This window comes from Penicillium argentinense, assembly GCF_028826775.1.
Source record: "Penicillium argentinense strain IBT 30761 chromosome Unknown utg000009l_segment0_segment0, whole genome shotgun sequence".
In the NCBI taxonomy this organism is placed as follows: domain Eukaryota; kingdom Fungi; phylum Ascomycota; class Eurotiomycetes; order Eurotiales; family Aspergillaceae; genus Penicillium; species Penicillium argentinense.
In genome coordinates, this window is record NW_026622668.1 from 3,796,955 (window position 1) to 3,818,853 (window position 21,899).

Consider the following 21,899-nt stretch of genomic DNA (forward strand, 5'->3'; position numbering starts at 1 on the left):
CTGTACAGCAGGTAGGAGGGAGCAGTCTGATCGCATTCTGCCTGGGTTGTCCCTGGCTGACCGCTCGGCTGTCGCATATGGACATCGCGGGTTCCTTCCCTTCCAGTTCTTCCCTCCTCCCGACGACTCTCCCAGTACTGCCGAAGGGTACTCCAGTCGTGTGGGCGTATTCCTTGATCGAATGATCGTCCCAGGGGCAGCGCCACTCCACCCACCACCGACTAAATCCTGCCATCCCGTTCGCTCAGTCACTGATCACCGCAACTCTGCCCGAACACGAGGGGTCTGTGGCTGCCCGCGCCGTGCAACAGACCGTCGCAAAGGCCATCTCGGCGCTGCACCCCGTCCCCGCATCATCGGGGCTTCTGGATCAGTTCTAGCTCCAACGACGCATGCAAGCGATCGGCCCGGTCGACTGAGCTTGTCCCGACCAATCGTCGCGCCAACAGAAATCCATCACCCATGCACCCCCGGACGATTGAAAAACAAGAAACCCGCCAAAAGCAACGTGATCTACACGATCTATCCAGCGGTGGCTTGCTTCCTTCTCCTTCCCTACAAATACCTACCAGAGTCATGCTCCGCAGTTTCCTTTCTCTCCCCACCTTTCCCCTGAATGACCAAGCCCAGTCTCCTGGAGCTCCCGCCGGGAGTTCAACTCGTCTACCTAGCCGAGGGCGGCGCAAATGTGATCTATCGTTTTGTCCCGACCAAGTCCCATCTAGCGGTCAAGCAACACCCACGATCCCCTCTGGATCCGCAATTGCTCTCCGCCGCCTTCGGAGGCAAATTACTACGTCTGCGCAAGGAGACAAAAGCAGCTGTCTCGTATAGAGAGATCGTGCACAATTTCGATGCGAAAATCAGACCACTTTTTCACACCGATGAACTCGTCGACCAAAACCTCATTCGTCTCCCCGACGGCCTCCTTGCTCACTGCAACGAGTTGCTCCGACTCTCGGAACTCAATGGCGAACGTCCCAAAAAGAGGCATGGCGGGTACCTTTGCTCTAGTGAGCCATTTGGCTTGCTGATTACCGATATGACTATCTTCAATGAACCCGGCGCTACGCTCGCTGAATTGAAACCGAAATGGTTGCTACAGTCGCCCTCTGCGCCTGACACGGCGAATAGATGCCGCACCTGTGCGCTGAGGGAAATGAAGAATTACGAGTCCCGACGGCTGGGGCTGAAAGAGTCGAGATCGTTTTGTCCCCTCGACCTGGTGTCTGACCGCTTTGAGAACGTCCTCCGCGCAACGACCTTTATTAAAGGATGCAACGACCGCGCCCGACTCGCGCGTATCCTCTTCCGCAATCCCACCCTGCAAAATATCCAGTCTCGGCAGAAATCATTCAGAGAGGTCGGGCTACTGGGTCCGTCCGCGCAGTCTCGCGAGACGTCGTTGGATATGACACTCCGAGACTGTACGATGTTTATCAAGGTATGTATACTCACTCCTGCCTTGTTCCATGGAGCAGTGCTTACTGACATATGTCTAGATCCCCGCGGACGAAAAATCACCCGTCCAAATCCGTCTCGGCGACCTAGACCTGAAAACTGGGGCGGGCGGTAAAGCACAGTACTGGCGGGACCTGGAGCACCAGTTGATAGATGAGGGATGGTATCGCGGTTCGAATCCCGGTCAGGAACCGAGTGAGTGTGCATTGGCGAGGTTGGAGGGGGTCTAACGGGAATGGGAACGAGGTTTATGCTGGGACGTGACCATGTTCTATTATTTTTTTTTTTTTTTTTTTTTTTTTCATTTTTTCATTTTTCTTTTTCAGTCATGCTTTGACTGGCCCTTGGGTGGTGGTATCAGCTGGCATCTAGGTGCTATCAACAGAGTTTAATGGTTTAGTTTTGGGCGGGCTTTTGTATGATATCCTTTCTTCATTCCTTTGGGTTTGTTTTGGTTCGTGGATTCGGTGGGTTTTCGGCTTATACTTGAAGAATACTATTTAAATATAAATAATACAATACAACCTTGGAATTTCCTTCTAGTTAATCCAGTAAGACACCACCACTGACTCTGCCTTCGCCTATCCCACGAACCAAATGACGCGTAGAAGAACAACCTGGGCGAGATCTTGGACGAGGAGCACGTCGACTGACTCAACTCATCCACCTGTATACATCACTAATTTTACCGGACGATTCAAGGCTCGTGTGTTTGAGAGAGAAGATATTTAGTTTGTCTATCTCCATTTCAACAGGTCTTGCCGTGCACCGACTGCCCATAATACGCTAGGTTCCACCCATTTACAGGTATATGGCTGAACAATCTGCAGCTCCGGTTGGGTTGATCGCTCTGACAGAACGGGCATGTCGGTATTGACACAATATATTGACGCCATTAAACGATTTGTATGGGGGAGGCAAAAGGCGCCAGCTCTGCCATGTGAGTGACTTGAAATACTTCAATGGTCGAGGTTCCTCTCGATTACAATCACAGCACCACCTGAAGAAGATCTTTTTGGAGAAATATCCCAGAAAAATCTGCATGGTGTCCTTGCTGATCGGCGTAAGTCGCGTGCGATGTGATCTCATCAATGATCGGCTTGATCTTGACCGAGGTAGCTCACCACGCTTTCCATTTCCTCGGTTTCCGAGGGGATATCGACCAGAGGATTCTATATGTCTCAAGCTGGATATCAGGCCTTATTGACATTCGTTGGTCGTTCTCCGAGCCCGGTTTCTGTTTCTCCAGTATTGTAGACTGGGCACCTGAGTGGACCATGTGGGTCATACATCTTTCATAGTTGGTGGATCCAGGCAAGATGCGGCGTCGCTCGCTGAAGGTATTCAAAGGATCTGGTGTAGACGCACCGCTTGGAGACACGACGCTTTTCAGAAAGCGAGAGGTCACATTCAATGGGAAGTATCTCTCTTTCCAGTTGAACGGACTCGGTATGTGCACTGTGGGGGGTGTCGGTATGTTGGTTGGATAGTGTTTGAAGTGACGGAGGCACCGTGGCTGGACGGCGATGTCGGCGTGAGCAGTGGGATCGGTAGAAGGAAGTTTGACGCCATCAATGAGAGAAGAATGTCACATTAAGGATTGTTCTTTCCAAATGTTTTCTGTGAGAGGAAAAAACTAGGTCTCGTTCGAGAGGGGTTAGTGGGTGATCTGTTAAGGATTTTTTTGGAAGGGAAGCATAAAGGAGTGTGAAGTCTGGGTGAGAGATGAAGCTATCTAGCTATGAAAGTGTAGATATAGGTGCGCGAAGGCGGTAGGTTCGCCAACCATCATCAACAGCATTCATTTATAGTCGTCTTCTTTCCTTTTATCTATCCATGGATACTGCTAGTGTTCATCTTTCTTCTTTCACATGGGGTCTTTGCTCTCACTCTTTCACTTTGCCCCCACTTCCCCCCACTTAACCACCTCAACGCTGATTCCACTTCATATCTCACTTACTTTCTCAGGGAACAGGATCTTCTATATCAACCTGGACCAACCGAAGATCTCCACAGGCATCTGATTCCCTCAAGCAACACCAATCTGGATCCGACATTCAATTTCTACAACCTGAAACGACCCCACAAAATCACCCCTCAACCTTCGATGACCCATTCGGCGAATCTAAATGTACTAGCAGATTACGCAACAGGCAAATACCTCTCGGGGCTCAAAAAGGACATGGCAAAGCAAGACACTTGAAGAGAGGACAAGGACATCCGGGATGCAGCGCTCGAAGGAAGCAATTCATCGAGGAGCTGTCAGCAGAACAACGGTCGAAACTTAAGCATTTCATCAAAACAGGCCCCCAGGGGCTGATACAACCTGTAGGGAAAGAGCTCAGAACACGTTTGATCGACTGGTTTGAATACTGTTATTGAGTTCCAAATCTCTTTGAAACCGGCATCAAGCCCTACTCAAATTCGAAAGTGAGCTTTGACAGCTATGACCTTATGTGGGCCACTTTGCGGGCTCTTTTCGCAACGTCAAACTCGAGAGCCCGAGATCACAGTTTACAACAATAAGGATTCTGGATAGCGTGATTTTCGTGATTCGAAATTGCGGAATCGAATACAGTCATGAAACATTGAAAACGGTACTTTCTATATGACCATCTGTCAATTCCTCCTTGTTCAACTTCGAAAGAGTGACAGGTGCTTCAAAGGAAATTGAAAGAGGTATTCCATCCAAGAAGTGGTTTGGGGGCTAAATGTGATGGAGGGTTGCGTCTTCTCTTGGGGCTTGCTCTCATCCACACCGAAGCCAGTGGTATTCACAGCAACGATCTTCCCACCCTCCGTTATCGTTCCATTGACGGGGAAGAGCAGAGAACCCCCAGTCGCAACATACAAAGTCTCGGTGTCTCCCGGAAGCGTGCCAAATCCTGGCGCTACAGATCCAGCGATCGTCATCTCCGTCGGTGATCCGGCAACAAATGTCGCGTTTCCATCTGCGGTGATTGCAACAAGTCGATTGTCCGCATTAGTCGCACCCCAGATTGTATCGCCGTCACCGGGACCGAGACAAATCGAGTCCAAATAAATCGTCTGCAGTCTCTTGACCAACTCGATCTTCGCACCGGGGGCAGCATAGCCATCCTTGGTGATCGCGACGCGGTACACAGATGCCAGGTAGCTGTTTGTCCAGTACAAATACCCATTATGGATTCGAAGATTGTTGATTCCGAACGGTGTTACAGTCCACGAAGGATGGCCCATTGAGTCTTCGTCTCTGATGGCGACCTCGTATTTGCCTGTGAGCGTGTCGACTTTGTACACTAAGCCCAGCAATGAATCGCTCACTAGCACGGTGGATGGTGATTCGGGAAGCGCTTGGATGCCAGTCATCAGACCACCGTCTGGAATTGGCACAGCATATCGTATGGTCGGCTTGCCCCCCTTGGCCTGTGGACGCAGGTCGATTTCCCAGACACCGAATGTGCCGAATATTCCCACCCCGATGCTGCTCTGGTTGCCTCCGAGAAAGGCTAGTACGCCAGGCTCAGTCTCCGTAATTGATGTTGCGACATTGATCTCGTCGAAGGTGTGGACGAGAGACGCCTTAGGTGTGTCTGTATTTGCGCCCGATACACTGTATATTGACGCATCTGGCCACACAGTTGTCACATAGATATCTCCGTTCGGTCGCACATAAATGCTGTTGAGATAGGCCGGGGCGGGAAACTGATGAACAAGCTTCACGGGCAGCGGGAGCTCGACAGCTTGCGAAATTGTGGTTATTGCTGATAGCAGGGGCACCACGTGGAGCCACGAGCCGGCGGGCCGCATTTTAGAGTGATGTCGCGACAGGAGTCTAATGCGACGTCTTAGAGAGATCTCCTCGGTCAGGATGCTGGGAAAAAACCATCCTGGGTCGTTCAGCCTCTTTTGTTTTCTGGAGTTCCGTTCTGCCAGGGTCGCGCGTTCGGCTGCATATCGCCGAACTTCCCAAAAAGGAAACTCTCCGAACGTGGCTGGCTTCCAGCTAAACCCGCCAAAGCCTCCGAAGGAAAAAACCCGGCCATTTTGAAGGTATGATCATTGAATTTGTACCTTTCTAGTAGATAGATTATCCCGGTCTTAGCTGGGGCTAAAAATGTTCTGCGACGTTCATAAACATATCCTTGCAGCATTCCGCACCTGGGTTAACCCACCGACTTCTGGAGCATTTCCTAGCAACACAAGGATCAGCATTGAAAGACACATGCTTCTCGAACTTCTCGAGAAATCGAGGGTTGAAATATGAATGCCCGATCACTCCTTTTTCTTGCCTTGGCGGCATGCATCTCGAATTCAGAGGCCAGTGCCGTGAGCTTTACACCTCGGACGAATTGTGAAACGCAACTTTGCGAAAACACTCCAACCACTCGAGGATGCTGGGGTGCATATGATCTCGAAACAAACTATTACAAAACGGCACCCGATACCGGAAAGACAGTGGAAGTCTGGCTATCTGTCCAAGAGGGCATTTGCAATCAAAATGGCTACGAGCGCCCTTGCATGACCTTCAACGGCACAATGCCAGGGCCGCCGATCATCGCCGACTGGGGCGATAAGTTGAAGATCCACGTCACCAACAACCTTGAGTCGAATGGCACATCAGTACACTGGCATGGTGTCCACCTACGAAACAGCAATCAATGGGACGGGGTACCTGGTGTCACTCAGTGTCCGATCGCACCGGGAGAACGCCTCACTTACGAATTCAAAGTCACGCAATATGGAACCAGCTGGTATCATAGCCATTTTTCCCTGCAATCATCCGAGGGCCTCTTCGGTCCGCTCATCTTCAACGGCCCCGCAAGTGCAAACTACGATGAGGATCTTGGTGCGCTCTTCCTACAGGACTGGTCGCATAGTCCTACTTTTGTCGAGTGGGAGGTCAAGCAGAAGTTCGGTATCACATCTTCACAGACAACGACGCTCGTCAATGGGACCAATACATTTAATTGCACAGCGGAACCACATAAAAATTGCGTCGGGGGTGGAAAGAAATTCGAGATGGTATTCCAGCAAGGAAAGAAATACCGCATTCGCTTAATCAACGTCGCTATCGATAGCCAGTTTCAGTTCAGCATCGATGGTCACAGCTTGACTGTTATCTCCAATGACTTTGTTCCGATCGAGCCATATCTTGCAGACAGCATTATCCTGAACGTTGGTCAGAGATACGACGTCATTGTCGAGGCGAACGCTCCTCCGGGTGACTATTGGCTTCGTGGAGGATGGGTGCAATCTTGCCAGGGTGTTGCGAACGACCACCCGGAGTCTGCTACGGGAATTGTGCGTTACAATTCTCGGAGCATGAGGGACCCTACCAGTACCAGCTCGCTGTCAGCCCCGGTGTCTTGTCTCGACGAGCCCCAGGAGAACCTGGTGCCGTACTTGAAACTCGATGTCGGCAGTATCACCGACACGACTGTTGAGGATATAAACGTTCGCTTGACAAACGCTGCCATGTTTCAATGGACGATAAACAGTAGTAGTCTTGTCCTAGACTGGGGGAGGCCTACGATTCAGCAAATCTATGACAAGGAGCGAATCTTTCCCACCCCCTACAATGTTGTCGAAGTTGAAGTAAGTGTTCTTGTTTATCGTCTCGGAAGTGGTAACCGCTAAATTTTTGAGCAGAAAGAAAACGAGGAGAAGGAAGAATGGGCAGTGCTGGTAATCGAAAACAAAGCTGCTGCATTCTTTGGCGGGTAAGTCACTTATTACATCCTGTACAGAAGATTCGAAAATTGAAATAAATTTAGTCTCGCCCACCCCATCCATTTCCACGGTCACGACTTCTGGATCCTGGCCCAGGAGAGCCACCCTTGGGATGGAAGCTCTGCTTCATTCCAGACCAAGAATCCCGTTCGCCGAGATACTGCAGTGCTGCCAGCGCATGGCTACCTTGCTCTCGCATTCGAACTCGATAACCCTGGCGCATGGCTTGTTCACTGTCACATTGCTTGGCACTCGAGCATGGGGCTTGCACTTGAGTTTGTAGAAAGCGAGAATTCAATCTCGACTAGTATGGGTGATTGGAAAAACTTGGATAGGACTTGCAAGTCATGGTCGGCTTGGTCAAGAGGGGCCCCCTATGGACAAGATGATTCGGGAATTTGAGATTGCAGGGGAATCGAGCTTACCCCTAAGTTTATAGAAATCGTGCTCGAAAACCTGTAATTCGACTTATTCAAAGTGTTGGCATTTCTCCTCACGTACCAAATTATTCTCTAATGCAAATTAATGTACTCTGCACCAGTGTGTGCGCGCAAGTGTAGAATCCCGGGTGGGCCAATTAACCATGTACCTAGTGTAGTGGGGAGACCCTGTCAACTCTGAGAGAGGTAAAATACTGTGGATTCTCCACTGCTCTTGGTTATTCAGCATCCACCCACATTGCAATAGTAATTGTATGGTAATTCGGGTCATTCTCGGAAGAACTGTGATGTAATACGCAGTTTATAGCCCCTGGATCATTTTCAACAGATCGGAACACACAGACACACTCTCGTTAATCCATCTCATGCATCAATTGGCCGTCCCTCGATACTAGATGATACACGTATCCGACATCCTGACAGTTATGAGCCCGGTTAGCCGCGCCGCACACGTGTAACTGCGAGCGTACCACCCCTGGCAGCACTGCAGCAGCGATTCGCACGATCGGGATACCCCTGAACGCACGCATCACGCGAGAAATTGGAACCTCGCCCCGCGCTCAACGCAGCAATCCCGTACCCTTGAACCTAGCATCAACACAGCATCAGTATCATCGCGAGAGAAGACAGGATGGCCGATTCACAAAGAGAGGAGATGGCAATGATCCCACCCGATCAGAAACTACGGGCGGAATCGCAGTGGAGGATCTGGATAGGACATATCAGGTCAGCAGCCATATCTGAAGATGTGTGGAATTATCTTGACCTCGAGAAGTCGGACGAAGAAGTTGAACAGCTTCCAATCGCACATCGGGAACCTATGATGCCTGTGGACCATCGCGGTAGAGAGAAGGATATCATGGACCTCACTGATGATGAGTTAAGGAGATGGCAGTTGCAGATACAGCTGTATGAGCGGCAGGAAACAAAGCGACAGCGGCTTGTTAAGGCTATGGCGCGCATGAATAGCCTTATTACCCGTTCAGTAGCCACTGAGTTTCACTATCTTATTGTCGATGAGGAAACTCCAAGGAAGAAGCTATTGAAACTGGCAGAGACATTCAAGCCAAAGCCTGAGAATCGACGACAGGAGCTCCGACGTGCGTGGAGATTGATGATCAGGCAACCTGCGAGAGATGTTAGCATTGATCAGTGGCTCACACAGTGGGAAAGCTTATATGAGGAGGCAAAAGCTGCCAAGGTTCCTGACTGTATTGAGAAAGATGATGCTATTCGTGACTTCCTAGATGCTGTGCAGGGGCTAGATGACACCTTCTGCTCGGGATGGCGACGTGAGCTTCGTATGAACACGACTGCTACGTTTCATGAGGTTATTGCCGATTATCGCAGCCGCCGTGGAGATCTAGCACTCACTTCTGGAAAGAAGCAACCGAAGATGGCCTTCGCAACCCTGGATGGTCAGAAAGAGGCAAAGCCAACTGGGAAAACAGAGAAGACTTATCGAACGAAGTGCCCATGCGGATACCCTCGACACCACTACTCAGAGTGCTGGTATATTGATGAGACCCTGCGAAGTGACGACTGGAAGCCAAGAGAAGGAATTGCGAAGCGCTTAACTGATGCTATCAAGCAAATGAGTCCTCAGGATCAACAGAAGATCAAGCAGCTGATGGAGAAAAAGAAGGAAGCACCATCAGCGCAGGCTCAATTAGCAGTATCAGAAGAGAAGCTTAGCTTCTTCATTGCAGCTGCAGCATCAACCGGTCAGCATCAGGTGACCAAACCGCTCAGAAATCGCTGGATTCTTGATTCAGGCACTACCCTGCATATCTGTAATGATCGTGGGCGTTTCAAAGTGTTCATCAAAGGGGAAAGCTCTGTTAAAACAGGTGATACTATGACTGCTACTACAGGGTATGGCACTGTGGACATGGTAGGCCAGGACCCTCAAACTGGCGAGCCTCAAGTGGTAGAGCTCACCAATGTTCATTATTCCCCGGGCTTCCATACCAATCTGATATCCTATTCAAAGATTGAGGATAAAGGATATTGGTGGAATCCTAGCAAGAAAGCCATTGTCAACAACAGCGACAGTCCAGTGTTACATGTGCGAAAGGAAAAGGGATTATACTTCATGGAATACTGCTCTTCTGATGCAGCCTTTGCAACCAAGCAGTCAGAAAAGCCACTCATTTCAGCAGCATCAGCCAGGCGCTGGCATCGTCGGCTAGGCCACGCATATAGCCAGAAGATTGAACTGTTGCCAGCGATGGTGGATGGAGTCAAAATTGATGGAAAGAGTGAAGACAACTCTCATGGTAACCCTGAACGATGTGAGGTCTGTCAGATCACCTCTGCGAAACGTCAGATATCAAGAAGACCACAGGGAGCCACATACGGGAAATTTGGGAGAATACACTTTGACCTTGTTCAAATTGACCCTGCCTATAATGGTGATCGCTGGTTATCCCATTTCTATGTGGATGGAATTCGATTCCATGCAGCATTCACTCACGAGAAGAAAAGTGGTTGTCAGCAAGCTGTGACACTCTTCTGTGCATATGTGAGGACCCAGTGGAACCTACCAATCCGAGCCTTTCGCTATGATAATGAGCGTTCAGCAGGTCGTACGGTAGAGCAATTCCTAGCAGAGGAAGGCTTTGTTGTTGAGCATAGCGTCGTTGGAACGCCAGAGCAAAATGGCTTCGCGGAGCGATCTGGGGGGGTGATAGTCACTATAGCACGCGCACTACTGCAGGATGCAGGTCTTCCGAAAGACCTGTGGCCAGAAGCAGTCAAAGCAGCTGTTTGGATAGTTAACAGATCGCCCACGAGGATGAGAGATGGAAAGTGGATTGTCCCATACCAGGAAGCACTTCATGTCCAGCAAGACCAACCACCACGAGTCAACCTTGCCAACCTCAGAATCTATGGATGCAGAGCGTATGTACGCAAGCAGGGCATCCCGAATGCAGCGAAGATGGAGCCTCGCGCAGAGATCGGTTATCTCGTTGGCTATGAAGCCTCAAATATCTGGAGAGTATGGTTTCCACAGAGAGGAGCTGTACGGGCAGTGCGAGATGTTGTCTTTGATGAGAACCAGTTCTTCAACCCACGAGAACTAGACAAACCACCAGTCAGCGATATAATTGAATCAATGCCTTGGATCACTGAACAGGATGAGGAAGAGGAGATACAACACCAGATAGTCCCTCTTTCCTCAAATGAAGCAGGAAGCAGAGAAAGCGCTGCTGAGAACATGCATGAACAAGCAGCAAGACATTCAGCAGGAAAAGCAACAAATTCGCAACAGAAGGAGGGACGACAGATGGCTACACCTTCACCAACGCCATCAGCATCACAGCAACGGGCACCTTCGCTTCCACCAGGAACATTCCCTAGCTCACCGCCACGGGAGTCATATGACCATGCTGAGCAGCTTCAAAATGAGCTCACAGCTGCATCACCCGCACAGGAGACTCCCAGAGCACCTAGAGATATCGATGGTGACATTTCAGAACGAAACATTGTGAGAGGAACGAGAAAACGACGAACAAGAGAGGATGACAACTTTGTCAGCTTTCAAGCTATCTCTGAGAAGGAAGAGGATAGCGTACTCGCAGCCTTCGCTACTGGATTAAACAGCTCCCGCACACACGCGCAAGTGCATCAGGATGAGTTACCTCCAGAGCCAGGAAACTGGAAGGAGATGATGAACCATCCTTACCGAGAGGGATTCCTGGCAGCTTGTGCTCTTGAAATTCAGACAATCAAGAGGAAAGGCACATATGAGGTCATACAACGACCAAATGACCACAGCATACAGATTCTACCACTCCGTTGGGTGTTCAACTATAAGGTTGATAGCAATGGCTATCTCAGCAAGCTCAAGGCCAGAATCTGCGTGCGAGGAGATCTCCAGAAACTTACCACAGAGGAGAAATACTCGGCAACCCTCGCTGCACGCACTGCACGAGCAGTCTTCTCATTAGTGGCTGCTTTTGACCTTGACACTTACCAGTATGATGCTGTCAATGCATTCCTTAATAGTTGGATTGATGAGGAGATCATCACTGAGATGCCAGAGGGTTTCAAGGAACAGAGGCAGTGCTGGAAACTCAAGCGAGCTCTCTATGGCTTACGAAAGTCTCCAAGGCTATGGCAACAAGAAGCGTCTAAGGTCCTGACTTCTTTTGGCTTACAAGTTGTACAGGAAGACCTCTGCCTCTTCTCCACAAACGGCATCATTGTTTTCTTCTATGTGGATGATATCATCATCGTCAACCATCCAGCCCAGCGCACACGCGCAACGGAACTGCGCCAGAAGCTTAATGAGCAGTGGGAACTACGTGACATGGGAGAAGCAGCGTGGTTTCTTGGAATCCGAGTTGTTCGAGATCGGCAGGAGAAAGCACTCTGGCTCTGTCAGGACTCTTATATCTCTTCTATGGCAAGCCGGTACCATCTCACAAATGGCCGCAAAGTTGACACCCCACTGCCCTCAGCACTGGCACTGAAGCCATATGAAGGAGAAGCAACTCGACAGCAGATCCATGAGTATCAGCAGAAAGTTGGATCAACGCAATATGCTACCACAATCACCAGACCAGATGCAGCAAAAGCAACCTCTGCGCTTGCACAATTCCTCACAAATCCAGGACCTGAGCACCTTGACGCCATCAACAGGGTCATTACCTATCTATATCACACGCGTTCTCTTGCTTTGACGTATCGCTCACGTCCACATGGAGACATTGAAGCAGTATCCTTCTTCAGCGATGCATCATTTGCGGATAACAGAGATAGGAAGAGCTCAGAAGGATATATCTGCAAGATGTTTGGTGGAGCAGTTGATTGGCGTGCCAGCAAGCAACGTACGGTTACCACTAGCACCACGGAAGCAGAGCTGCTAGCGATTTCGGAAGCCGCGAAGACCATGGAAATGTGGAAGCGCCTATTCTTATCCATCCGCTTTGATCCTGAACACCCTTTATCGATCAATTGCGATAACCAGCAAACGATTGGTATACTCACCAGGGAAATACCTCATTTACGTACGAAGCTTCGTCATGTCGACATACACCATCACTGGCTTCGACAGGAGGTTCAAACTGGCCGGATACATGTTGAATGGGTGGAAACAAAGGATATGGCCGCGGACGGCCTAACAAAGCAGCTCCCACGACAGAAACACACCGAGTTCCTGCAACAACTGAGAATGGAGGATATCCACACTTTGTTGGAATAACCTCAGCAATGAGAGCGGATGCTGGGGGGGTGTGTCAACTCTGAGAGAGGTAAAATACTGTGGATTCTCCACTGCTCTTGGTTATTCAGCATCCACCCACATTGCAATAGTAATTGTATGGTAATTCGGGTCATTCTCGGAAGAACTGTGATGTAATACGCAGTTTATAGCCCCTGGATCATTTTCAACAGATCGGAACACACAGACACACTCTCGTTAATCCATCTCATGCATCAATTGGCCGTCCCTCGATACTAGATGATACACGTATCCGACATCCTGACAGACCCCTTCCCCTAACCGGCCCCACGTAATTTTTACCAAAATTACTGGACCCTTGCTTGCGAGGGTCCGACACCCAAACAAAAAACGACCCCCACAATATAAATCTCTTCAAAATGCTACACTTCCACTTCAGCATCCTCCCACGCCACCAATATGCCTCATACAAACAAGGAAATTGAGGAACTGATTGAAAAAGCGCTGGAAAAACTACATACCCAATCTCGGCCAAATATCTCAAAAGTTGCGCGTGAATTTGATGTGCCTTATCAACGGCTCCGTAGCCGCTATCGGGGCAAAAAATCACTATTTGAACGTGAACCTAATGGTCGGAAGCTTGATCCTGCCCAAGAGAAAGCTTTATGTGGCTGGATAGACTATAATGATAGTCTAGGATTACCAGTTAAGCGTACACAAATTGTGGCAGCTGCAACTTCAATTTTGAAACTCGCAAACCCATCCTCACCACCACTGAGTGAAAAATGGCTCAAACGCTTCCTACAACGACATCCTAAATACAATATCCGACGTCCAAAAAGCCTTGATATTGAACGTCTTCATGACAAATCATTGATTCAGGAGTGGTTTCAAAGGTTTCAAAATGCATTTGATCTATATGGTATTCAACCTGAAGATCTATATAATTTTGATGAAACAGGCTTCCAAATTGGTATTGGAAAAGACCAATGGATCATTACACGTGAACCTAGGCGAAAAATTGTTTCTGGCAACCATACAAATCGTGAATATGTGACTGTGGTTGAAGCAATCTCAACAGATGGGTTTTGTGTTCCACCATTGATTATTCTTGCTGCTGCACAGCTCCAATTTCGCTGGTTTGATGATCTGAAGAATGAGGAGCATATTGCTACCACTGAGTCTGGCTATATAAATGATCAACTTGCTTATCAGTGGATTCAGCATTTTGAAAAGGCAACAAGAGCACGCATGAAAGGTTCCTGGAGGATGCTCATATGTGATGGCTTTGGCTCACATTTGACATATGAGATGGTCAAATATTGTGAAGATAAAAAGATTTTGCTTTTCTTCTTACCTCCACATACAAGCCATCTTCTACAACCTCTTGATGTTGGTGTTTTTAATGTGTATAAACACCATCACAGCGAGGCCATTGAATCAGCAACCGCAACTGGTTGTACAAAGTTTTCAAAGATTGATTTTTTGGCTGCAACTTCATCAATTCGCACCAAAACTTTTACATTACGCACAATTCATCTTGGATTCAAATTATCCGGCATCTGGCCAATAAATCCTAATATTGTGTGTGATAATCTGGTGGATTATAATCATCCTGAAGTGCCAGAATTCCTCTCAACCAATTCATCCAATTCAACAAATATCAGCACACCCAAAACAATTCAACGATTTCAGAGACTTGAGAGCAGGCTTTTGACGTTAAACAAGGATATTTCTCATTATGAAAATATTGTCAAAAAGCTCTCAAAGGGGGCACAATCATGTGCATATCAGCTAGAGGAGGCACACCGAGAGATTGAGACATCAAAAGCTGCAACTGCTGCACGCAATGCACGTTATGGTGTATCAAGAACAGGTTTTCGATCAAGAGGCATTATTTCTTCAGCGAATGTGGCGAAATGAAGCGGGATAAACAAAAGCTGACTAATTTGGAGGCAATTGATAAACTGCGGTCCCAGTGGAAGAAGGTTATGATTGAACTAAAACGGCACTGTAGGCAGTCAGGACGCCGTTTGAAGCGCTGAAATTTTTTTTATTTATTGTTCGTCCTATGAATACACATGTTGAGACCTCAATTACTAGTAATTCTAATGTAAATGTGGGTAATTTTGGGTGTCAAAGTCGGATGCTGTGATAATTTATATTGTGGGGGTCGTTTTTTGTTTGGGTGTCGGACCCTCGCTTGCGAGGGTCCAGTAATTTTGGTAAAAATTACGTGGGGCCGGTTACTACATGGGTGCCATCCAGGCTATGTGACATAGCCGGCAGTATACGGTGGCCGGATAGCTAGTTCTAGAATACACCTTCTTACACCTCCCCGACCTAATCCCTACATTTGGATTTCTCGCTATTTCCTGATTGCTACGCGTGAGTTTTATGTTGGTTTTTCTGCTGGATCGACCCGCACATCTCAGCGCGTGCTGCCATCGAGCGTCTCCCTCTACACTAGGTAGTTGACGTGGGCAATTTCAAATAGGCGAAAAGGCCCCTGGTCACGCAGGTGCCTCGGTAGCACCAATGACTATAGTGTAGACAACGTAAATGATTCCGCAGGAACGAGGCAGATAAAATCATCGTATTCTCGATCTATATACATACAACAAAGATGCTGGATGACACTCAAGGCAATGGTACGCTCCAGCATTCAACTTGCCCGACAGTCCGTTCCTCATTTACAGATGGCTGTCCAAGAATGTAAAGATTTTGTAGCCCTTCGTACTTGCCGCTGACTTGGATAATCAAACGGGTGTTCTGGGTGGCCGTAGAGCCGATTCCCATTTCCTATGGTTTTGTCAGACTCGGCCGAAATATTATTCGGATATAACTAATGATTACCTCAATGTAGAATGGAGATCCATCGTCCGCATGCCCGTAGGCGTAGATGTAAGGGATCTGCGTGGTGGTTCCATTGTTTGTGACAACCACCGGAGCAGCTACTCCTCCGTCAATAGTGGCGTTGAACCCGGGCCCGTAGATGATGCCACCAGTGATAGGTTCGACAATCCGTTTGCCACCTTCCAGCAGTGGAATAGGGGCAAGCGCCTTGCCCAGGTTCACGGTTGCGCTGAAGAGATAGGCGGATGTGAGTGGGCCAACGCCGGCGTCCGAAGTCGAGGTTGAAAGGGTCATCTTGGTTGGGTTTCTTTATTATGTTGGGCTTGGCAACGTCAGACAAGTGACATGGTAGTCAGCTCCCTTACATTTCTCTATGTATTCGAAATCTACGGATTCGACTGTCCCCATTAGGCCTACAGATTCGGAAGAGCAACAAACGACCCGACAACTACTCTCGGAGATATTCGGAGTTATGATGCGTGGAGGCGTGTCGGAAGAGTGGAGCCCATTTCGGATGGTGCTCCGACTCTCCGATGACGGCCCCCACTCCGATGGCCTGCATCCGGCTTCGCGGCTTCCCGCATTGGGAATCCGAAGTATAAAGGTACTCCGAATATATTCCCCGAAGATCATTTATGTTCAGATTTGTCGTATAGGCGGCCAGCAGATCAAGTGCTATCAGAGATACCCCGCTGCAGGAGCGCGCCGCATCCGATTCCTCCTTCTCTTTCTCCCACTCCTCTCACTTCCTGTTGCTTCCTGTTTCTTCCCCTCAAATTCATGCCTCCTTCACTTCGCCTACCCCAACGTCGACCGGTCCCACCATTGACCTTCTCTTCAAGGAGCACTACCTCCGGTTTAACTTTGAGGCCTTTAAGTTCGGCATCTCGACATTTGGGCTCTTCACCAACTCTTCTTAAATCTGAATCCAAGTGCATTCGACCAACCCCACGCCAACAGCCGGCTGCCACTCTGTCTACTATGGAGGCTACACACGGCCACAACAAGGCCTGCTGCAACATTCCACCCGTTGTCTCTTCCGACTATGTTGCCAAGGGCTCGTACAGCCAGCTCGGAGGAATGAAGACCTGTCAGTCTCACTCTGGATTCGCTTTCATATGTTATTTCCTTGTTAACTGGTCTTGAAGACGCGACCGGGCCCGAGAACGAGAAAAAGGGAATCGTCGTCATTTCCGATATCTTTGGTTATTCCGATCAGGCCCTTCAGGGTGCGGATATTCTGGCGACCAGTCAGCATCACCAGTACAAAGTTTTCATTCCGGACTGGTTTGACGGTAGCCCTTGTCCCTCGGAATGGTGAGACATCACGCGTCGCTGTTTATATAAGCACTTACTAACAAATCTTGAAAGGTTTCCTCCTGATACCGAGCAGAAGCAAAAGAATCTGGGCGAGTGGTTTGGCAACCACATGCCGCAAGGCCCCGCCACTGCTTTGCCGGAGTATGTTGCGGCCCTCAATGCCGCGTACCCATCCATTACGTCGTGGGGTCTTGTCGGGGTAAGTGACTCGAGAAAATGAGTCTGTCGCCTTTTATACGTATTCTAATCGATTAAATAGTTCTGTTGGGGAGGTAAAGTCGCCGAAATTATCACATCCGTCGAGGAAAACCCTTTCAAGGTTGCTGCTACTTGCCATCCGGCTATGATCGACCCCTCTGGAGCTGAGAATATTTCTATTCCTTTCATGCTTCTGGCCGCTGGTGAAGACCCTGCTGAGGATGTCAAGAAATTTGAAACTCAACTGAATGTGCCCCATCATGTCGAGATTTTCGCGGACCAGGTCCATGGTTGGATGGCGGCTCGAGCTGACTTGTCTGACTCTCACATTCGTGAGGAGTATGCTCGGGGATACAAGACCGTTCTTGATTTCTTTGAAAAGCACTGGGAATAAAGAATTTTCCAGTAACTTGATTTTTCTCAGAGCTTCAGCACAGAATAGCTAGATAAATCCAACCCACTCCTCTCTATCACGTGAATCTTTTGAAATTCTTGTAGAATAGAAGTCTTTCTACTCTGTTAGCTCTCTTTAAGTGACCAATGCGGAGGCAGAGGGAAGACCTTGGCGGGTGATAACTAAGGGTAGCACAATCCTCATCGACATAAGGACGCCAAGCTCCGAAAGTTTGAATAATGTGGGAGCCCACTCTCGTTGTTGCCTGAGGCGGAACGCCCCCTTGCTTTGGATCTGTTTCGTGCACACCGGACCTGGCTCTGTGTTTATCGCCTCTCGTTTTAAGGACTGTCCGTTTAAACTCTCACCACGAGACATAAAAAGGTTGAAAACGTTATTCATTGATACGACATCTCTGCCAACTACACTAGGCCCAATCGGTGTTGAATCATGAGCCACATGTAAGCGATTCCAATCTTACACACCTCCCACACCAGCCCCAGGCCCGTCAGCCCAATCATGCGGTTGAGTAACAGAAACCTCCTCGAGTACAGTCTAGCCTCGCGATCTCTCTCTTCCTGAGTTATCTCACCATGCCATACTCTATTCATCTGAAGGCAATGTCGCGCCGCCTGCTCGGACGCCATTCCTAAATGGGATCGGAAGCCAGTATAAGCATCGCCGACAAGTATCAGTCGATCGTCGTAGAAGCTCGCAGCAGCAGCCTCCGCTTCCCCGACCTTTGTGACGAATGGCCGAGGTGTCTTGGTCACAATCTCTGCAAGAGGCGCTGTCATCTGCGATATATATCGAGCGATCTGTCCAGACCAAATTTCCGGCTTGATCTTTCCATGTGGTACCGTGTTGGGGTGAAGGTTTCCATTGACGTCTCTGAAAATGGAATCCATTTCCGCGGAGTTTTCTGGGACAACGAAATACCAGACCCAGTTCACAAGACGTTTTCCAGGCTCAACGTTGCCCGCTTCGGTTGGGATGAGATAGCTGTCCGGGATTAGAGGTGAGAATGTGGGTTTGCAAAGTGATCGCAAATACCTGATAAAGTATGTACCCTTCAACATAGAAAAGTTGAGCCGATTCGAGAAATATTCCACCGTCTCCTTCGACAAAAGACGCTCAGGAACAGTCCCGCGCCACGCGATATACCCGGCGTAGTCCCTTCGTGTTGGAACATGCATGATCTTTCGAATTGTTGAGTGGACACCGTCAGCAGCAATAACAATGCTCGCGCTGACAGTGCCACGCTCCCCAGTCACGGAATCGACGTAGTTGACGATCATAATATCCTTCTCAGAGTTATAGCTTACTCCTGTCGCCTTCTTGCCTGCGTGATATTCCACGGCCCCATCCGTGGGTCTCGGAGCTGGTGGCTCTGGCACAGTCTCAGATGCCATCCCGTCAAAGTTGGCTCGGAGAATCAAGTACAGACAACCCCAGTTGCTCATGTTGTGTTTCCAGGTAACACTGGCAACACGAAGTCGCTGGCGCCATGCTACACTGAGATAGCGCGCGGGAATTGCTGCTGGTCTACCGGTCGCATCGTACTGTTGAAGAAGTTTGACAACGGTAGGTCCTATCGAGACGCCTGACTCATGACTATGACGATCACTCGAGGGGTCTTGCTCGAGTACAATCACGTTGGCACCTTGGCGTTTCAATTGAAGGCCCTGGAGTAGGCCAGCAACAGAGCCACCGATCTGAGTTGTGTTAGAAAAACGCGGGAAGGTTTCAGTGAATGTGGAAGACACTTGCGATGATGGCGGACTTGGGGACTGGCATGATGCGTGATCGGATTTACTTTTGTGTTCCATTTCTCACAAGAAGGCCTTCTAGAGTGTCTAATGTATATTTCTTGCACTTCAATCCTGCCTCATTTCCGACTGTTCAAAATATTTCAATTTCCCGACCAGGACATTCCTCTGACAATATTCACAGATGTTTACGGATGCCGATCCTAAGATAGGTACTGACAGTAGTACCTGAAAAGTTCTGGTAGTACCGAATTGCAGCTGCATATTCCTGATTAGGCACCGAATCCGAAGTAAGATACCGCACAAGGATTCCGAACTTTGGGGAACCTCGGAACTTGGCTGTCCAAATTTGGAATAGCAACAAATTATCTCCTGAAGACACGCTATCCATGAAGTGAGGAAAGCAAGTCCGACCATAATCCACTTTGACATGTAACAGTGGAGCATGTAGGATCAATAGACTTCTATTGTTTCTGGTGGAGTATCTTCCGAGGCATTTGGGACAGAGAGTTCAAAGATGTAGCTCTCAATTGAATAGATTCTAAAACGCAGTTCTTTTTGCGACTCATTTGTTGAAAAGTTGTCTATTGTGCTTGGTATATTCAACCAGCTATTTGCTCGGTGCCAGTAGCCCGTCTAGTAGATCGTCCACATCTTCCACCTTGGCGCGCAGGTTTCGTTCCTGCTCCCTGAGCTTCTTTTGTAACCTCCCATTCATTAACGGAGCCAAGACCCCTCCTTCCTCGAAGAGAGGAACGCTTTCTGTTGCCGACCCATCGGCGTCTTCCTGTGACTTCTCTGTATGTAAAGCTGTCCTCACAGTTGCAGGAAGTCCGAGCGCTCTCTCGGAATTGCCCAGCGAGTTAAGAAGCATAGACATAGCTTTCCTGATGCGCATCGCTGGTTCCCACCCAACGGATATTGACTGCAGCTGACCTAACCGCAAACCCCGGTATGCGTCCATATTGTATTCTATCGAATAGGAGGATGGGCCCAAGTCCCGGTTCGATAAGGCCGCCGGAAGCTGTGACAGGTGCGCATAAAGATATTTGAAGATCGTCAAGTAAATGCGCGTTAGTAATATGTAGCAAGAGAGAGAAAGCAGTCGCGTTGGCATGTCAATGTCGGATGAATTGTCGAATGTGGGGATTCTTCCGTGGTTGATCAAGATGACATGAAAGCGCTGAGAAAGGTATAACGCGTCGCCTATGGGGTAATTGTCTAGCGTGCTTTCATACAGCTTTGCTAGTTCCATTTCGTAGTGTGACAATTTGCCCAGCAGGCCGGAAAGATCGACCAAGAGACCGGGCGTTTCCTCTTCCAGAATATCCATACCCATGGCCATATTCGTATCAAAATCTAGTCCTAACTGAGGTGATGCAGTGTAGGGCGGAGAAGCGAGGATTTGTTGGACGTCGAGCAATTCAACGAGGTCTGATTGAAAACTCGGATCTGCGTGCATGTCCATCATCTCTCCTGAATCGGGTTTTTCGCACTCCTCCGCGTGACTAGGGGGTTCGTGCACATGTGCGACCGTATTTATATGGGTTTGCAGCGCTGGTTCTATAAACGTTGTGTATTCGTCGCTCCAGAGACTGTCCAAAAAGGCTTCTGATTCCAAACTCTGGCTTTTGTCGCTGGAAGTCGCTGTTTCTGGTCGGCTCTTCTCGACGATTGACGGCTCCGGTGATGATAAGCTTGACAGTGTGAATGTGTTCATTCCGGGTAAGAATTTCGTTGGTACATGGTTTTCTCTCCGTGGGTTCTGACGGTGATCCGATCGTCTCCCCGAGGCAGGGGGCTTTCCCGTTTGTAGTCGTCGACTGAAAGTGCAAGATTTAGGCTCCTTGCCCCTCAGACAGCGTTGACAAGGGGCAGAGGGGTCGGCCTGGGAGGATGGGACGCATCGTAACTTCTGGGCGCGGCATCTGTCACACGACGATCGCAATGACGTGGTCAAAGTAGAAGTGTCGTTTGGCTTGACGGAGGTAGACATGGTGCTGCCGGGTGTGAAGGATGCAAGACCAATCATGCTTCCAAAAATGTGTAGATAGTATCTTCTTTAAGCATATACCGAAAGTTGCAGAAGATAGTCTGCAAAGTATACACGGGGTCCTCCGCGACACTTGAAGCCCCCGACGCCAGGATGAAGCATTGCGCAGGTCCCCTAGGGTCGTAATCTTGGCCATGTTGAGTGCCTTGCCGAGCCTCCTCAGGGTATTCTTGGCTGGCGGGCCCCGTGCACTTCAAAATCCGATACGCAAACAACGGGAAATAATGATAGAGGATCCACCGAGCTTACCACATCGTGTAGAATTATGGTGATTTGGGGCGACTCTAACTGGCCATGTCAACACGCCACCTTAGCGCTAGGACTAGCGTCCGCGTCAAGTCCGGCTGAGCACACAACAGAGTCTTGCACGGAATGCCTGACGTGCAAAAGTAGCCCCTTGTCGCAGAACTAGCCCTGATAGGAAAATTAGCGTGGCACAATCGATCTGAAGCTGAGATCGGATTTACCCGGGTGGTAGTTGCCCTTGATAAGAGTCCACGCTCTGTAC

At 49.0% G+C, this 21,899-nt stretch overlaps 8 protein-coding genes across 8 annotated transcripts; 4 read left to right on the forward strand and 4 right to left on the reverse strand.

Moving 5' to 3' along the window:
- Positions 1-616: 616 nt before the first annotated feature.
- Positions 617-1,691, forward strand: N7532_008996 (inositol-pentakisphosphate 2-kinase; the record flags this gene model as incomplete). Its single annotated transcript, XM_056621487.1, has 2 exons — positions 617-1,444; positions 1,503-1,691. 2 exons carry the CDS (start codon positions 617-619, stop codon positions 1,689-1,691), a joined length of 1,017 nt encoding a protein of 338 aa, XP_056472293.1.
- A 2,404-nt stretch (positions 1,692-4,095) lies between these two features.
- On the reverse strand, positions 4,096-5,250 carry N7532_008997 (uncharacterized protein; the record flags this gene model as incomplete). Its single annotated transcript, XM_056621488.1, has 1 exon — positions 4,096-5,250. The coding sequence occupies one exon, from the start codon at positions 5,248-5,250 to the stop codon at positions 4,096-4,098; it is 1,155 nt and encodes a 384-aa protein (XP_056472294.1).
- Positions 5,251-5,703: 453 nt separating this feature from the next.
- Positions 5,704-7,635, forward strand: N7532_008998 (multicopper oxidase-domain-containing protein; the record flags this gene model as incomplete). Its single annotated transcript, XM_056621489.1, has 4 exons — positions 5,704-7,038; positions 7,093-7,163; positions 7,218-7,480; positions 7,613-7,635. The coding sequence occupies 4 exons, from the start codon at positions 5,704-5,706 to the stop codon at positions 7,633-7,635; spliced, it is 1,692 nt and encodes a 563-aa protein (XP_056472295.1).
- A 7,968-nt stretch (positions 7,636-15,603) lies between these two features.
- On the reverse strand, positions 15,604-15,951 carry N7532_008999 (uncharacterized protein; the record flags this gene model as incomplete). Its single annotated transcript, XM_056621490.1, has 1 exon — positions 15,604-15,951. The coding sequence occupies one exon, from the start codon at positions 15,949-15,951 to the stop codon at positions 15,604-15,606; it is 348 nt and encodes a 115-aa protein (XP_056472296.1).
- A 79-nt stretch (positions 15,952-16,030) lies between these two features.
- Positions 16,031-16,577, forward strand: N7532_009000 (uncharacterized protein; the record flags this gene model as incomplete). The annotated part of the gene is made up of 2 exons (XM_056621491.1): positions 16,031-16,261; positions 16,314-16,577. 2 exons carry the CDS (start codon positions 16,031-16,033, stop codon positions 16,575-16,577), a joined length of 495 nt encoding a protein of 164 aa, XP_056472297.1.
- A 61-nt stretch (positions 16,578-16,638) lies between these two features.
- N7532_009001 (dienelactone hydrolase family protein) lies at positions 16,639-17,569 on the forward strand (the record flags this gene model as incomplete). Its single annotated transcript, XM_056621492.1, has 4 exons — positions 16,639-16,747; positions 16,806-16,974; positions 17,029-17,176; positions 17,237-17,569. 4 exons carry the CDS (start codon positions 16,639-16,641, stop codon positions 17,567-17,569), a joined length of 759 nt encoding a protein of 252 aa, XP_056472298.1.
- A 422-nt stretch (positions 17,570-17,991) lies between these two features.
- On the reverse strand, positions 17,992-19,398 carry N7532_009002 (FAD binding domain protein; the record flags this gene model as incomplete). Its single annotated transcript, XM_056621493.1, has 1 exon — positions 17,992-19,398. The coding sequence occupies one exon, from the start codon at positions 19,396-19,398 to the stop codon at positions 17,992-17,994; it is 1,407 nt and encodes a 468-aa protein (XP_056472299.1).
- Positions 19,399-19,948: 550 nt separating this feature from the next.
- On the reverse strand, positions 19,949-21,370 carry N7532_009003 (Zn(II)2Cys6 transcription factor domain-containing protein; the record flags this gene model as incomplete). Its single annotated transcript, XM_056621494.1, has 1 exon — positions 19,949-21,370. One exon carries the CDS (start codon positions 21,368-21,370, stop codon positions 19,949-19,951), a length of 1,422 nt encoding a protein of 473 aa, XP_056472300.1.
- Positions 21,371-21,899: the final 529 nt, after the last annotated feature.